Raw genomic sequence first — 17,001 nt, forward strand, 5'->3', positions numbered from 1 at the left:
TAGAATTCAGTCTGAAGGTGTTGAAATCAGATCGTGAATGGTCAGAGAATCTCGGGGAGCTGCTGTGTATGATATCCGAATAGACCGGATACTGTTGGCTCCATGAAAGCTTATCAGGTGCAAGGCCCGGTTTTCTCTCTTGCCTGTCTTCCTTTGAGCTTCGAAGTTACTATTCGATGGCTTCCGCTCCAAATTATGAGACACGAAGCCGTAACTCTCTCCGAGGTCTCCGACGGTTCATTTAGGCTGCTTGTCCTGATGACGCTCCCGAGAAGAATCCCGGATTTCCATCTTCGCAGCGGGAAGAGGGTGACTGGCCGCGACTGATTCGACTCCAGATCTGTGACTGTTTCCCCGGAGCACTCTTTGGAGATTGCTCTACCGATTGTCGAGGAGAGCGTATTATATATATTTCCAAGAGAATGCTCATAAAATTATGATTTCCGTTGCGAATATCAATACAGTTTCGATCTAAATCCTCAATGTTCATACAAATATACAAATTTTTCAGTAGAGAATGTTCATACAGTTTTATTTTAACAGAGGATGTTCACACAGCATAACTCCACTTGAGAACGATCGAACATTTATGATTTTCATTGCGAATGGTCATAGTTCAATAGACAATGCTCTTACAATGATAAATTCAGCGAAGCATTGAAGGCATAATAATACGTGGGCAAGAGCGTACAATGATGATATCCGTTCCGAATTTTTATTCATCAGAGTAGCTTTCATTGATCAGCAGTGGCGCACTTCAAGTTTTAGCGATATATCACAGATCAATTTACAGATAGCTCAGCGTGAACTCCATCTAATAGTAAAGTCCGACCCCATGTCCGTAGCCACCGAAACCTCCATGACCTCCATAACCGCCTCCGTAGCCGCCTTGTCCGAAGGATCCGTAGTTGCCGAATGTTCCGGTTTGCTTGAAGGAACCGTAGCTACCGTGGCTACCGCCGGCAAACCCGCCACCATAACCTCCGCCATATCCGCCGTACCCGAACCCCCCCAAGCCACCCAGTCCACCGTAGCCAAGCCCAAATCCGATGGGGTTGCCAATCCCGAAACCTGGACCGGGACCGAAGAAGCTCTTTGCATCCACACCTTTTTTCTTGCCGTAGTTGGCATCGACTTGCCGATCTACCTTATCCTCGGGCTTGCTCTCACTCACAGGAACAGCAGCGACCAGGCCATCGAAATCAGGATGTCCCTCGGGAGCCGGGGCGCCGCGAGCTGCCACAACAAGGGTAACGCACAGAAGGGTCTTGAGCTATCGAATAAGTTTAGGTTACTGCCTATCGTTCGGAAATCCTGGTCTCAGCGCTTTCCCGAATGGAGGATATTCGGGAAGGAACACAGGTCACCGGTCGAGGTAATTCGAATACGGATGATCCCTGTCGCTCACCAGCTGAAACATGACGCTCTCGACGACGTCTCGGTAGAAGAAGTGACGGCTGCTGCTCGGTCAGCGTTTTATTTATATAAAATATATGTGGTCTCCGTAGTGTCAGATTCGGTGAGCATCGACTCCGTCAGAAGCAGGGAAGCCGCGAGAGCGATCTGACAGAAAGTGGAAAAGAATCTCACGAGGTGGAGAAATGCTGATCTCTCCATCCTCAGTGCTTTGATCTTCTGAGGCAGTCTGGAGTATAATTTGCCGCACAGCCCGTACGCGTTCCGATCAGTATCCCCGAGCGCGTAGCAGAACGCCGGGCGCTGGGCGATTCCGTGGAAGTCGGACTCAACTTCACCGGAAGCGTTTCTACCAGAAACGTGTAACCGGTTCGCGACTGACGGCTCCCATGTCGTGATGATGTTCTGATGAAGCTCGACTGGGACATTATTTTCTGGATGTAATATTGTGCTTACCGAACTCGCTGCATCTGAGATGAGTTGCGCTCGACTCTCTTTGTCCACAATCTCCACGGGCTGCCTTTCCATCTGATCCCATCTGTCGAAGTGATAGATGGAGAAACTCCATAAGCAGTTCCTCATGCTGATTACGCTCCCGCAGCACGTACAGAGCACCCTCGTACGATTGTAGAGAAAGGTTTGTTCGATCTCGTTGATTCCCCCATCTTCTTCAAGTACATTGAGATGATCGAGCTGCTTTCGGCAAAGTCTGCATAGCTTCTGCAAAGGCCGTGAGTCGGCGAAATAGATGGGAAACCACGCAATGTAGGTATTTACGGAATGAGAGGTCTCGAGAGACTGTCATTGACTTGGACTGAGCTGAGGTTGCCTTGGGCTTCGGTGGGTACACCGGAGCTTCCAGGATGCTTCGTGTCGGAAATACACCTTTAATATTGTTTGTATCCGAACATGACTCGAGAGCGGTGGCGGAAGTCTTTGGAGGAGATGGATAAACATTCTCAGCCACGACGGCGGTCAGGCTCGTCTAATCAAGCATCAAATGCCAAGGACAGGTGAATGAGAAGTCCGTAGGAAGAGACCTTGGGACTGTTATTGTAAGCAAGGAGTTGATCATGTCAATGCACTTTGATTCGGCTGCTCTCAAAGATCACTTCCCGATGTTCTGTAATCTCGCGGCCGCTGATTGAGCGCTTGTATCATGCTTCGCATCAGGTGCAGGGGGACATCATGCTTCCCTGGGGACAACAGACTCTCGATTTCCTCGGTTTCCAGAGAGAAGGCTTCGTCACCGCCAGCGATTCTTGACCGCCTTTCGGGACGTTTTGGTGAGGCGTCAGGATGGAACGCTCCTGATTCCCCGGAATATTATGGGTCTCGAAGATTGACCGCGTAAACTTTTACTACCAATCCGTGGGTTTCTCTGAGTGAGTGTAGGAAAAGTCAAATTCAAAATTCTGCTTAGTCGCTAATGATCGCTGGAGCGCTCCCAACATTCACCTGGATTCGACTCAGTCACCCTCCTCGATCGACACGACCAGAAGGGGAATTCTCTCCAATCGATGTTTTTCTGAATCATCTCATCTGATCGTAATAAATTCTTTCTCCGACGGCGGATCCTCTTCGAATTATGCGACCTCTAAATGCAGGAGTATTTTCTCCCGTCCGGAAATCGACTCTCAGCGATATTTCCCCGTCTGTTTCTCGGCGGCTTTCCGGCATCAACTCACCCGAATCGTCGCCACGACTGCATCCGTAAATGTTTACATACAAAGGGGGCATCAACCCCGAAAAGAACCGGTACGACGGTTTCCATGCTAGCTCCGCCTCGAATCTTGGTCTTCGACGCTCCCAGAAAGCTACTCAGTGCCAATGCCGAGGACTTTTCACAGATGTACGTCATATTCCGTGGGGGTTCATCAATACGACGAGGAGGGTTATGGATTATTCGTGATCCTCCTTCATGTCTACACGTTTCCATTTTACACACGAGCGACCCTGAATCACAGGCGAGTTTTCTTAGCAGATGCTTCGGGTCTCATACTCCCACTTTCCGGGGGCGTATACCCCAGAATACCTGGAGGCATCCTAACTCTGGCTCCGCCCTCCTCCCCAAACCTCGAGGCTCATCTGCGGAATCAAGGGCCTCCCTCGACCGGGAAGATCCCGCTTTCTTCCCGCATAGCAAATCCTGACCCTGCTGGAGAGAGATTTCTCAGAATTGAGAACTGAACTTCTGCGAATTCGTCGCGACTCTTCAAAGCATTGTCGCTTCTCTCTCGCTCTTATCAGTTCCATCCGTTTTGACCCGATCCAGAAAATCGAAGGCGTGTTCTTTCCATAGAAGAAATGACGTCATCTTATCTTTCCGCTCGGATTCAGTTCATCTTTCGCTTTCGCGCTGGCGTCCGCCGTAACATTACGCTCCACGATGGCGTTATGACGTAATGACGATGCGACCGATAATCACTCTGATGTTGATGAGGTCCCCGCCGGAGGGAGGACGGGGACCTCATCGTCCTCATTCGACTGTACATTTAGTCAAACGTTCCTCCCCGGCAATGGACTTGCTCCGATTGAATGATGATGGATGATCGGTGTTGAGTGGTACTTGAGCTTTTCCGAGTTTCCCAGGGGCACGGATAAGTTCCGCTCTCTGAGAGAATCGCTCCGATAATGTTATGCGTGATTCCCGCTGAGCGAGCCTTAATTCGATATTTGTCCAGTCTCCCCAAGCGAGTCAGGGAGATGGGTGAAGGGGAGGAACTTAGTAGACCAGCTAGCAAGGAAGTTCAAAAAAAACACTCCGGAAAAGACGGAATGGGAGAGCTGATATTCTGGTCATTGTCTATCTTCACGAGCGGGAACATGGATGGGTATTCATTTCTCGCATGTTCTGAGAGCAGCTCTGGGGAGTGTCGCTCTCGTGCAGCGGATCGGGTTGGGGTCCCCCTTCCCCGCAACGGAATCCCGAATCGGCTATTCTAGGCAGCATCTTGCGATTCTCAAACCAGAGAGAATCGGCTGAGCGCGGTTCCTCAGGCCTTCCGTAAGTACACCTCGAGGAAGTTCAACAGCCTCTACCGAACATCCCATGGCTCGACAATGAAGCTCGAAGCATCGAGGAATCACAGAATAAACATTTATTAAGTCATTCATCCAACGAATTCGCACAGATTGTCGAACCAGCCACTGGTCACAGAGGAGAGGTTGAGTGCTACTCGACGAAAGGTGTACGATCCAAAACCAACCTACCACAGCGTCGCGAGGAGCGATGACGTTGTTGGAATTCCAGAGAGGTCTGGGCGGGTTCTGAGTGCGGCATCTGAAATGACTTGCGGCTCTCCTTCGGGTATCTCAGGCCATATAGAGCTGAGGTAGGAGTCGCGGATTCTGTGGAGCAGTTTTGAGAATTCGTTCTGCAGACGGACGGCATCCTCAGCCACGCGAAGTAGTTGGGAAGCTGCAAAACAAAAAGAGGAACCTGCGATTTCTGGATATCGATCGGAAAGAATCGACGTCGGGTCAAACAGCCACGCAAATCCGAGTACTAACCGTAGAGCATGGGCACAATGTCCTGATGAAGAGGTTTCACTCGTTCGATGATATCGATACACTCCTGAACAATTGCCAGGTCTTCGTACGGAGAACCAACTTTCAGAGTGTAGCGAGGTTTCTTTGCTTTCCTGATTTGCTTGTTCGTCTGGAGCGTCGTTATGCTCCCGCTCTTCGCCGAGCTCGCCGCGGATCTTCGCCCGGAAGCCCCGCTGATCATGCTACCGGCTTCCGACATGGGAAAATCCGAGTCATCGTAGAAGTTTATACGATCCGCTTCTCGAGAAACTTTCGTTTCCCGCACTTCACTTAGTCGCTTAACGAAATTATCGAGTTTCATCGATAGATAGCAAACCCTCTCCTCTGAGACCTTGATTTGCGAGAGCAGGGTGTCCTCGAGATACTGCCGCTGGTAATCCTGCCGGTCCGAGGGGACGAGGTGTAGATTACAGAAAGCTTCCTCCCAGCAACCGCCATCGATGAATGTGGAGCACACGTCTTCCGCGGGATAGTTGAATCGTTTCATCAGCGCACCGGCTTCTCCGTTTCTCTTGAGAGACACGAGCGTCGCGATGATTCGCTTCACGATCGGCTCCAATGGCTTGCGGGCCAAACGAGAGGCCTCCAAGCAGAGCTCGACGCAGAGGGCTCTCTCGAAGCACTGTGAAGCCCTCTGGTATTCTCGAGCCTGCATGAACATGATCGCGGCATCCTTACAGTATTTTTTCGCGAACAAATATTCGGCGTGAGCCGACGCCAAAGCTTGCGATTCGAGCGAGTGTCGAGGGAATAAACTCCGGCTTTTGTTGTGAAGTCTCTCCTTGATTACAAGTTCCAAACACTCGGCGAAATGATCGGGACACTTCGCGATGTTCTTCAGAGCCTTCTCGTAGCGTTTGAGATGGAGATCGATTTTGTAATTCCGATAGTTCTCATCTTCATACGATTTCATTTCTCTGAGTAGCGCGAGGTACTCTTTCGGATCCACCTGTGAGAATTGGGCCACTTTGAGGAATAATTTGAAGTCGTATAGCCCCAACGCCACGTCCATGAGCTGTTTTACATCGACGAGCAGCAGAAGATACTTGAGCGCTTCGTCGAAACGCTCCTCGTCCTTGCTGATCCACTGCAGAGCTTCCTCTAGATCTTCGACTTTGTTTTTCTTCGCATGACAAGCGATCACGCTCAAGTGGAGCTTTTGAGCGTCTTTTCGCAGGCACACGTCGCGTATCGTATCGCATATCTGAGCGATGTCCTTGACCGCCAGATTTTTCGGCCTCTGCAGCAAAGAGTAATAGCTTTTGTACATTGTTTTGGTTACATCCTCTTCCTTGAGATCCATGACGAGTAGGTTAAGATCGGCGCTATTGCAGATCTGATCCACAATGTCTTCGACCCTTCCGTTGAACGCATCTGGATCGTCGTCGTAGAACAGGTTCAGATTGATGCGGTTGACTTTCATCAGCCTGAAGGCCTCCGCGAATTTCCCCCGAGAAAGTTGCTCGTGGATATCGCGCAGGAGGAGAGGTCGAGGATAAATGGTTTCCAGGTTCCCTCGCGGCATTTGGAGAATGACCCTGCCGTCTGTTGGCACCGAAGTGACCAGGAGACTACCGATTTCGAGCTGTCGACTATCACAACAATTGTTTTGCTCGCAGATCAATGGGTAAGTCCGAAGGGTGTTGTCCAGGGTAGTGACCAGAATGAACGCGTCATCGTGAAGTACAACGGATGAAGCGGAAGCGCACAGTTCTTGGTCATTGAGATAAACGATTCGCTCCGAAGCGTTGAAACCGACATTAATCTGCTTCCTTGCACAACATAGCAGCTGTTCGATTTTTCCCATGAAACTGGGATGAGCCCCCAAGGTTTCGAGTTCATTCGAGAACTGTGTAATCGACTTTTTGAATTTCACCCAAATGCTCGCATCGGACACGCAGAGACATTCAGGGGATTCCGCCAATTCGACATATTTGTCCACAGTTTCGCCCGCAAGGTCGATTGTGATCAGACGATGAGAACCGTCGGAGCTGTGAACGGCCAGTACTTTGGTCTCATTCAAACAAGTCAGATGAATTAAGGAGTTGCGGAACTGATCCGGCAAGAGAAAACCTTTGCGTACGCCATCTCGATCGAGAAAATGGATAGAACCGTCTGCGGTCAGCGCTACCGTCAAATGTTCCGAGAGAGCGACCTGATTGACGGGTTGCGGTAGGACAAGAGTCGAGCCAGCCATTGGGGGTGGGATGATGCATTTCGAGAGGTCGGTCACTAGTAGACGATCCCCGTCGATACTTGCCACTGAGCCGCTACCGTCGTGATCGACGGAGAAGACCCATCTGAGGAGAAGAAAAATGTTCCTCATTCGTTGTCCGCGGTCTGAGCTCATCGTTCGCGCGACAGAATACGTTTGTAGAACACGAAGAACATAGAAGCTCACTTGTAGTGGTAATGTCTCTCGCCGGCCAATATTCTGAGGTTCTCGTGGGAGTCCCAGATAATGCCTCGTACCCTCCGCTGGAATTTGAGGGTTTGCTTCGGGTACCAGTGATAGTTGTTCATGGTGTACACCAAGATGACGTCGCTGTCCTCTTCGCTGCACCATAGAGTCAGAACCCTCACGGCCTTCATGGTCCCCTGAGATATATCTCTGACCACGTAGTTCCGCGGTAATTCGAATTCGCCGTGACGGAGACCGTTGGTTTCATAGAAGACTACCCTCCTCTGACCCTGCAAATGACCCAATCGACTGAATTCCGCTGCCTCGGGTGATGCCTGAGTCCCTGGTAAGGTCCGTCGGGGCAAATACGAGACTGAGGAAGTGAGGAACCAATCGCAGACCTTACCTTCTCGGAGGTATCGGTGGATACGATGAGGTTCTCGTCGCCCCACCACCAGGCGAGCCCACCGTGTAGTCTCGGGATGTTCTCGGCCGTATACCCCAGGATTCCATCCCGAGACCACACGCGAATTTTCCTGCAAGGAAAAATCTCACGTTTTATTCTTGCTGACTTCCCTCGCGGCGTTCCACCGAGCTGTGATTTGCGCGGGAGGACACTCTTCTCACCGCATGTTTTCATGAACGGTGTCGGCGAAATGCTGTCCATCTGTTCTCCAAACAACGTAAGAGCTTCGATCATCGAAATCCGCCACAGCCTGGCGCTGTACAGCCAGCGTTTTTGCCGCTTTTTTCCCCTCGGATCCGTGGAATTGGGTTTCTTTCTTGCCTGATTCGTGTGGGAGAGCATTGTAGTGCTTAGCTTCGAGCCGTGCTCTCACATAGGAGCCATAGACATGAACGATAATAATGATCATATCGGATGTGGAAGCTGACCCCAGCCGACGGTTATTGCACTCTTCTCGCCGAGTTCCTCAGTCTCCAACTCCTGCTCGACAACCGTGTCGAAATTCTCTCGCATCAGTAAGAGCTGACCCTTTCCAGTTACGACTACCAGAAGTTCCAGATCGGGAGACCATTTAGCGCACTGAATTCCGCCGAAAATGTCCCCGACGTTCTCAACGGAGCCATTTTCCAATTGGCAGGTCACCTATAACGGAAGAACGCGGCGTTCGTAAGGTCGACGTCGGTCCTTTGACGGAAATGAAGATGATCGAAGAACTTCGCAATTGACGGAACGGGAAAATACGTACGATTTGTCCCATCTTGGAAGCCGCGCAGAATTTTCCGAAAATTGCCTCGAAGGAAACCACCTCATCCTCGTCCATGTCGAAGAGGTCCATAACTTCAAGCCATTGGCCACCTTCGAGCTTCCATAATTTTCGGCCGCACGCTGCCGCCAAGTTTCCCTGCGTATTCTCGGTAACTATGCACCTGCCGTCCCCCGGAACACCGGGGACAGCATTGTGTTCTGATAGCTTTAGGTTCCTCATGACGACTTGCTTGAGCTCGGATTTCCACTAGGCGCTGTCAGCTCCTCTGCACAAGACTACTTCTTTCAGCTGTTCGCGCGTTTCCTCGTTCCATGCCACCACATGGGTTTTGAACGTTTGTATGGCGCTGATGGTGCTGATCTTTGCTTCAAACAAAAAATGGAGAGTCCCCATGACGTAGAATGTGCCAAAATCTCTCCGAGGTAGAGAGGTAAAGGGAGGTGATATTATTTTCTCGTATCATGGTCTCAGATTTTCCCGGGAGCGTCAAAAGTATGCGAGTTTGTACGTCTCATCCCCCCCGCTGAAATCGGGAGGCATGGTCCTTGCGAAGTTGTAGGTGTTCAGGGTCTGGATTCCTCGTTCCATGCCTCGTTATTCGGGAGAAGATCGGTGCGAGTATTGCTCACGGGCTTGGCTATGAGGAATTTTCTCCCGCTCTCAGCTGACGTTACGACTCGCGATGTAAGCTGCGTCAAAGCGTGTTTGAATTCGAGACACAGGATCCGGCGCGGCTGGAATTCTGACGGCGGGAAGACGGGAGACATAGAAGAAATTCAACTGAGTCCTCTCGGGCATGGAGCGGCACCGCGCCGATTCACCATCAAGCAAGGTATGCGGAGGATCTGGTCCGATTTTCCGTCGGAAAGAGCTCTGTTCTGATTAACCCATGCAATATTTCACCGTACTCCCATCTACTGGGGGAAGCAAGAGGAGTCTGGAGCCTCTTCTAAGCTCGAGTCTGATTCTAGTTACTTCATGGAGGTGATCGTCAGCCCCGCGAATTCTTCCATCGATACCGCGACTCGAATGCCGCCGACATCGTGATGAGGCTCTGAGCCCAACATCCGGTGATGGATCATTTATTGTCGCTCTTGAAGATGGGAGGAGACAAGCACGGGAGTCAAATCTTGCTTTTGCCGCACGAGACGCTACCAGGTCGAGACGATTCTTTTTCGTTGAAACTATTGTAGATCGATCTTCGATTCGTGAAATCAGTGGTCAGGGACTCGTTATTGTTCACCCGTGGCAGGGATGTCGAGGTTGACGATATTCGCCTTTTATTGGATTTAACGATTCATGATGCGACTCCTCGCGGCATCTAGGAAGAAGAAGAGGAAAGAGGAACGTCGATGACTCTGACCGGCCGAGCCATCATCTACGGAGACATAGAGAGGCCAGGTCACGTTGAACGATCAATCAATGCTCATGCCTCATGCCGGAGCATTGTATTCCTCTCATTTGCGAGAGAGTGAAGAATGTATTCCCGTCGGCGTTAGGCAGAGATCATCATCATCTGGAGTAGGTGAACATTCGTCTGCGGAGGCGCGAGGCCGAAGTTGATGGAACAAGGTTCGGCTCCTCTGCGATCCTCTGCGTTAATGTGCAATCCGAGGAACGCTTGCTCAGAGTACAGCGTCCCTGTGTCTCTTAGCGCTGCGTCCTCGCATCCATCGGTCCTCGGGACCGAACTTCGAGTCCCCAATGGCCCCATGACCCCTCGGAAACTAGGAAGAAAGAAGAAATCATCATTATCATCGCCCAATTCGTATCTATTTTCCGCGGTCTATCATTCAGTTTCCGATATTCGATATCGAGGACGAGAGAGGAGTGTTCCGGTGTCACCAAGTATCGGAGTACTGGAATTCCATCGCCCAGGTACTCAAAGTTTTCGATTCCGAGTTTCCTAGGAGATCGTGCGTGGAAGCTCTACAAAGAGACTGACTGAGGGATACGGGTTGACTGTCGGGAAATTCATATCAATCGAGATACTGTCGGGATTCGCGTTCGAATTTCCGGATGCCTCATCTCACTGCAGCTGGGATGAGAAGCTACCTTCTTCGCATGGTCTCAAATCTAAGAGACTTCAGCGAAAGTCGATGGGTCGGACCGTATCAACTCCTCTCGCGCGGAGCGAGCGTTGCGGAACGGCCAGTCCGCCCAATATGCTTGTCGATGGCAGTCGGGGGAAAGGCCTGAGCCGTGTACCGTCCTACGGTTTATCGCACGCTGTAGGCATCATGCACGCCCGTTCCCTTTCCAGGTTGAGCGATGGAGAGCGCTAGAGGTCTGAGCGTGGACGATTCTCTGCTGAACATGATGAGAGACATCACGGTTCAAGACACACGAATCCGCACCGTTGTTCCGACCCCATTCGGTGAAATCCACATTGCGATCGATGGCGACCGCACGAAACCACCTCTCGTAACTTTCCATGAGCTCGCGTTCAATTCCGAAACTACTTTCGACGCTTTCCTTCAGCACCCCTCAGCATCTGCGCTATTCTCGCGTTTCTGTCTTTACCACCTCAATGCGCCGGGTCAGCACGCCGGATGCCGAGAACATGTGGTTGTCCCGGACCTGGAGAAAATTATCGAGAGCATCGGCTACGTTCTCAAAAGTCTCGACATAGCTCAATGCGTCGCTCTGGGCTACGGTGCTGGCGCGTACATCATGACAGGTTTCGCCAATGAGCACCCAGAACATTTATCGGCGCTGATCGTGATAAACGTCGTCACAGACGGCTCGTCATGCCGCGACTACATGGCATTCAATCAGGCCTCAGCAGAAATAGAACGCTTCGGATTGACCGACATGGCGGAAGAAATTTTGTTTCGGTACTTCTGTGGAGAACTAGACTCCTCCTGTTACAAGGAGCTCGTGGCAGCGTTCGTCCACAAGTTCAAGCAGCAGCATCCGACGAATCTCTCTGAATTCGTGCGCGCGTTCGCGAAACGCAAAACCTTGAACCTGGAATTGAAGACTCCCACTCTGGCTGTTTATGGTGGTGCTTCACCAAACGCGAACCAAACGAGACGCAACCTCGCCCGCTTCCCATGCGTCAGACCCTTCCAGATTGCCAATTGCACACTACCCCTCGCTGAAGCACCACACCAGGTGAGCATGCAACAGTTACACTAACGGATTTTCTGTCGAGCTTTTGGCATGGTTCGCTCACACGTAGAGCTTCCGTAGTGCGGAATTCGCTGTTCACTTCGTGATTCGCGGATGCGGCGCCTTGGAAAATCTCTACGCCGTCGCCTGGACGGACGGTGAACGAATAGACGCGCGGATCCCATGAACACTTTTCTTTCAGGTAGCCATGGAGATGACGAATTTCCTCAAGAATATAAGCGGTACATGAATCATCCGAAGTGAGACTCATTCATCTTGCAAGTTTTTGAACTGACGGCTCGCTCGTCATCGTACCTACCTAGTCGTTTTCGTTCTGTAGCTATGGACTCATGTGAATAAATATAGATTTAAAAAATAAAATATATATAAATGAGCGTCCCTCAACGTTGGGACAGAGTGCTCAATGAGATCAAGATAAAGAAGTACATCGAACGCTTGGTTTTATTATTTTAGTGTATATACAAAACGCGTATCTTAAGCCGCCGCACTCACATTCTGGAAATCGACTGCGTTAAACCTCTTCTCCATTACATCTTTGACGGCATCGTAGTTCTTCTCGAAGTCCTCGTTCGCATGGACCAAGACGACAGAACATTGTCGCTTGAGACCCATAGCTCCACCGATATCGTATCTGCTCGGAACATAAATGTACGGGATCTGCAGCTGCTCGCAGAGGATCGGTAGGTGGCAATAGATATCGATGGGAGTGATGTCTCCGGCCAGAATACAAATTCCCTTCTCCCCCTTGCGGAAGGCCCTCTGCACGGCCTTGATTCCACAGGTGAGAGCCGGCTTGGCTTTGGTTTTCGAGCTCTTCCGCTGTTCTCTGAGTTCGTTTTCCTTCTCCGAAGCTTTCTTCAAGAGTTTGTAGATTTTCTTGCAGTCTTTCTCGGTTGCCATCGGTTTCGATATGGCATTGCACGTGGCTACCTTGTCTTCGTAGCTGAGAACGTTTTCGTCTACGATGGTTTCTTCACCGGCGGTGTCTTCGGCCAGCGACTGCAATTCAAATTAAGACGGACACTGAATGATCTGTGACGGAAGGATGGCTCACTCGAAATCGGTTTTCGACCAAACGCCCCCGTTCCTGGCTGCTGCAGCGTCGCGCGAAGCTCTCTGGCTCCGATTCTAACAGGCGACGCCGGCGCCGATGCATGAATCGGTGGTGCCATTACCGTCAGAATTGACACAAACACATACCTTCTTCGATTTCTTCGACAAGGGAGTTTCTTCTCCTTCCAGCTTCCGCTTGCCCATCTCGACAGGAGAACCCAGAAAAATCACCGGAAAAAAAAGAAGAACAAGAGACCTGAAGCTTGGACACTCGTGCGTGTTTGCAGCGCCGCACGTGGGTCTGTGGTGTTTTCTACAACAGCGCCATCGCCCTCACTCTCAGCCAGACGAGCTCTCGGTTCGAACCACAGCTATCATCTTCGGCGGAGCGCGATCGCCTCCCACTAGACCGAAATCTCATCCCACAGGGAACACATCCGGGCTGGAACACTGTTCCTGCCGGGGAATTCCGTGGCGTTTTCCCCAGTCCGATCCAAGGACTACTGTGACGAAGAATCATCAAGGAAAAAACTCGGTACCTCCGTGGTGCTTTAGAATAAACAAGACGCTTAGGTGAGGGTGAAGCGGAAACAGGCAGCCGGTGTTTCGTTTCTGCTCAATCGTCGGAGAAACTTCTGCGGTGGTGATCCGGAACTTCTTTATCTGCGGAACTTGTGCCCGCATTCTCTCGGGATGAGTGTCATCAACGCAATGTCTCACTTGCTGAGCAACTTTGAGGTGATGTCGATTCTCAAAAAGTCACAGGCCGAAGTTCGAGCTTGTAAGAGTTTAGCGACATTGAGCTACGAGACTCTGAAGCACCTCGTCAACAGCCCCGCTTCGAAGCAGAGTGAAGAGGTTGTGCTTAACTTCTTGCAAGAGATGAAGAACTTTCCGAAGCCGTTGACGAAGGCCGAGAAGCTGCAGCTGCTCAATTTGCGGCCCACGAACTTTGCTGAAATTCAGGTGAGTCTGCTCTGATTGATTTTAGTGGTTGTTCTTTCCCCATTCCTGCCGTCTATTTAGAAAGCATTCCGATCACATGGCTCTCCTGCTGCAGCAATCTCATGAGAGCATTCGTGGCGGTCCTCAGGTGATTATCGAGAACATGGAAGAACGACTCTCAGAAGCGGAGCTCGAAGATTTGCTTCAATTAGTCGCCCGAACAATACCCTCGCTCGAAGAAGAGGAGAGTCCGCCGGAGGCCACAGACCTAGCTACTGTAGAAAACTGAATAAACAAGGAAATGCTCGAGATAAGAAGGAGCATGTAGCGTATAGCCGAAAAATATCGAATCGAGGGAGGTCCATCGTCTCCGCACCCTATCTGAAATTCCTTGTTTGTATCTTCTGTCGGGAAGAGGAAAGGACAGATCGAAACACACACACCATGTCACTGGAGGAACTCCTGGAACTGCGATGACAGCAGAGTGCTGCATAGAAACTGAGTTCACAGAAAAGTGTTCGACCATTGGAAATAAGTGCCATCTGGAAGCCTGATGAGCGTGCGTCGAGCTCCTCAACGCTAGAGGCGCCTGACCCCACTCCATACCCACAACGTTCGTGACTGACAGCTGATCGAAGTGCTCTTCACCGAAAAAGCCGCGGAGGACTTAAGTTCATCAGGGACTTCGCTTGAACTCTCCGCGAAAACATGGCTTCAGCCATCCAGTACGTCGATGAGCTCGTCCGCGACTACCTGCTGTATCGAGGATTCGTTGCCACCTTGAAATCTTTTGAGGTGGATCAGAAGAACGACAAAACTCGAGCCTTGAGACCGGATAAAATCGTCGAAAACATGGCAAGCTGCATCGACGCTGGAGATCTCGAAGCACTCAGAGACACTTGGCACCACCTGGACAATCAAATATTCCGGAGGCTCGAGCACTCATATCAGAACCCTGTCCGCAAGATGGAATTCGGCGTGTACCGGCTCTATTTAGTTACCTGCATATCGACCGGGAAGTTGGATAAAGTCTCAGACTTCTTCGAGAAGATGACGCCTGAAATCCAGGGCCAACCCGAATGGAAAGAATGGTTCGTCCTGCCTTTCATAAAAGCTCCGGAGGAGAACCCTGTTTTTCAACTGTACTTCACTCGACATTGGCAGGAATCTCTGATGGTGTCCCTGAGGAATCTCCTATCAGTCGTTTTCCAGAACGCACCATTACCAACATTATTGCAGTACGAGGAAGACGCAAACCGAATCAAGGAGCTAGCTGAGGAGAACGAGCAACTCAAAAAGCAGCTTAGTGCTCTGCGAGGAGATGAGTCGCAGCGCAAAACCGAGTTCAGCCCCGATCACGCTTTGCGAGCTCCAGACGAACTGATAGATGATTTTTACGTGATTGCGCAGAGCTCACAGAACAAATGAGTTGGAGCACCCAGTAAAGTCACCTGGTTATGTGAACCTAGGTAGGAACCTGCTCGAAGCGGCATCACAACACCAAAGTTTTTTTCCAAGCACCAGCACCGGTGGCAGGACCGATTTTCCATGTCCAAGTGAAGATTTTACTTTCCATTGTAATTATTGTATTTATCATACTAGGGCTATACAACCCTACTGTAACTCAAGTCTCTCAGGAGACGGCTCCGAGATGAGTGTTACTCTGAGGAATGACAATAACGAGAGAAGAAATGACGCGCTCAACCCTGAAAGAAAGAGTTTCTTCATTGAGCGCCTCCTCAATTCGAGGTCTGGAGTCGAAAGGAAGCGGGGTAAACGAAGCTTGATTCCGTTATCTGCGAACCCGAGAGGAGTTGTGTGAGGACGCTCCCGCTGTAACACTGACTGCTTTGCTGCCAGTGTTTCCCAAGTGAACCATCCTGTCGATTCGGAATGGAGCGGGTGAGGGATATGTCCCATTCACCTCACGACAGGCTTGGAGAGGAGGCCGAGATACTCGGAGCGGAGATTGCTCCCAGAAGCTCAAGAACAAGGTGCAAGCGCGGAGCACCTATCGACGCAGCCCGAACGGAATGGTATCATCTCCCCAGAGGTTCCCTGATTTGAATCACCATTATGGTTATTTGTATATTCATTCGCATTGAGGCTCGCGGTTCCGGTTTGAGCGATAGAGGGCTGCCCAAACACATGCCTCAGCAGAGTCTCATCGGATATCATGTTGAGGAACCGGAAGCGATAAAATTACGGAGAGATTAGGGGGTTTCTCTTCCAGATTCAAGTCTCCGTCTCCGATTTCCCTCGAGACTCCCCGACTCGATACGTACCGTGGGTTTGTAGAGACTCGGCACTTCATAGAATGCTTTGGATACGAATGATCACGGTGCGCGGTGCTTCAGCAGTGGATTTGGGATAAACTGCGGGGAGGCTTCCAATGAATGATCGGACCCTGATCCGCTTCTCGCTCGGACACTATTCGACGATTCATTTCAATTGCTGCTCAATTATTCTGACCCATCAGGCCCTGCGTGGAGACGCCCCAGGACAGCCGTCTGAGGAGGGTTGAGTCTTACAGGCCCCGAGGTGTGGGGCCGAGGAAAGACAAGATGACGTACGTAGTGCATCAAAGCCTGCCGCTGAGGGAGGACTCTCATTATTCGACGCTCAAATGACGCTCGGGTTATTTTTAACCCTCCGGAAAGTATTCGAACAAACGAGTGGAGTTTCCCCTCGCGTCGAACCAGATGTGGGTTTTTGCAGTCCTCATCTAGAGGTGCGCAGTATTAATTGTTCAACTTTTTAATAAGCTAGCGACGCCGATCATCATTACGACGCGACTAGCTGCACTCCGCTCACCGCGGAAACTTTCTCGACGCAATTATGCTACAGATGGCGCGCTCGGAGCTTTTCTCATTACCTGTCCGATTCTGCAAATTAAAGTTTGACTTTTCGCTTCTTCTTCTTCTGTTTCCCCGCCGATTCGGGTGCTCTCCCCCGTTTCCATCACGAGGACTCTCCCAGCGAAGATCAGTCTCCGCGACAATTCTCCAATCCTTATAATTTTTCACCTAACCGACAGTCAGATGATCGATTGGAGATGGAAACGGTGACGGAAGACGCTCTCACCCGGCGAGTATGTCTTAGCCTCGGGTCTGTGCGCGCAACCGAATGTCATTCATGGATCTCGATGAAGAGCTCCAGGTTCCGTCCGGAAATGTTCAGCTCTCTGCTCAACTGGCGTAGAATGTTCTGTGTCTCCATGACAGCGGGTTCGTTCATCAACCTCTCGTTTCTGCTGGTGTGTTTCGC

General features: G+C 50.7%; 6 protein-coding genes across 7 annotated transcripts; 3 read left to right on the forward strand and 3 right to left on the reverse strand.

The window, feature by feature from the left end:
* Window positions 1-814: 814 nt before the first annotated feature.
* On the reverse strand, window positions 815-1,998 carry LOC108864551 (keratin, type II cytoskeletal 1-like). Its single transcript, XM_018640467.1, has 2 exons — window positions 1,873-1,998; window positions 815-1,273 (listed from the first exon to the last, which is right to left on the reverse strand). Exons 1-2 carry the CDS (start codon window positions 1,996-1,998, stop codon window positions 815-817), a joined length of 585 nt encoding a protein of 194 aa, XP_018495983.1.
* A 2,567-nt stretch (window positions 1,999-4,565) lies between these two features.
* Elp1 (elongator complex protein 1) lies at window positions 4,566-8,820 on the reverse strand. The gene is made up of 7 exons (XM_018640468.1): window positions 8,581-8,820; window positions 8,264-8,477; window positions 7,997-8,156; window positions 7,776-7,905; window positions 7,370-7,659; window positions 4,930-7,268; window positions 4,566-4,837 (listed from the first exon to the last, which is right to left on the reverse strand). The coding sequence occupies exons 1-7, from the start codon at window positions 8,818-8,820 to the stop codon at window positions 4,626-4,628; spliced, it is 3,585 nt and encodes a 1,194-aa protein (XP_018495984.1). The 3' UTR covers window positions 4,566-4,625.
* A 2,502-nt stretch (window positions 8,821-11,322) lies between these two features.
* On the forward strand, window positions 11,323-12,072 carry LOC100904094 (uncharacterized). 2 transcript variants are annotated; one of them, XM_003745769.1, is made up of 2 exons: window positions 11,323-11,718; window positions 11,918-12,072. In XM_003745769.1, exons 1-2 carry the CDS (start codon window positions 11,365-11,367, stop codon window positions 11,963-11,965), a joined length of 402 nt encoding a protein of 133 aa, XP_003745817.1. In that variant the 5' UTR covers window positions 11,323-11,364; the 3' UTR covers window positions 11,966-12,072. The 2 variants fall into 2 exon arrangements, with proteins under 2 accessions (XP_003745817.1, XP_018496010.1); XM_018640494.1 differs by having other exon boundaries at window positions 11,922-12,041.
* Window positions 12,073-12,157: 85 nt separating this feature from the next.
* NHP2 (NHP2 ribonucleoprotein) lies at window positions 12,158-13,068 on the reverse strand. The gene is made up of 2 exons (XM_003745767.1): window positions 12,937-13,068; window positions 12,158-12,735 (listed from the first exon to the last, which is right to left on the reverse strand). Exons 1-2 carry the CDS (start codon window positions 12,991-12,993, stop codon window positions 12,211-12,213), a joined length of 582 nt encoding a protein of 193 aa, XP_003745815.1. The 5' UTR covers window positions 12,994-13,068; the 3' UTR covers window positions 12,158-12,210.
* Window positions 13,069-13,482: 414 nt separating this feature from the next.
* Window positions 13,483-14,234, forward strand: Polr3I (RNA polymerase III subunit I). Its single transcript, XM_003745866.2, has 2 exons — window positions 13,483-13,755; window positions 13,883-14,234. Exons 1-2 carry the CDS (start codon window positions 13,483-13,485, stop codon window positions 14,021-14,023), a joined length of 414 nt encoding a protein of 137 aa, XP_003745914.2. The 3' UTR covers window positions 14,024-14,234.
* Window positions 14,036-15,380, forward strand: LOC100903947 (WD repeat-containing protein 91). Its single transcript, XM_003745768.2, has one exon. The coding sequence runs from the start codon at window positions 14,443-14,445 to the stop codon at window positions 15,160-15,162; it is 720 nt and encodes a 239-aa protein (XP_003745816.1). The 5' UTR covers window positions 14,036-14,442; the 3' UTR covers window positions 15,163-15,380.
* The last annotated feature ends 1,621 nt before the right edge of the window (window positions 15,381-17,001 follow it).

Source organism: Galendromus occidentalis, unplaced genomic scaffold, assembly GCF_000255335.2.
Source record: "Galendromus occidentalis unplaced genomic scaffold, Mocc_1.1 scf7180000077485, whole genome shotgun sequence".
Lineage (NCBI taxonomy): Eukaryota > Metazoa > Arthropoda > Arachnida > Mesostigmata > Phytoseiidae > Galendromus > Galendromus occidentalis.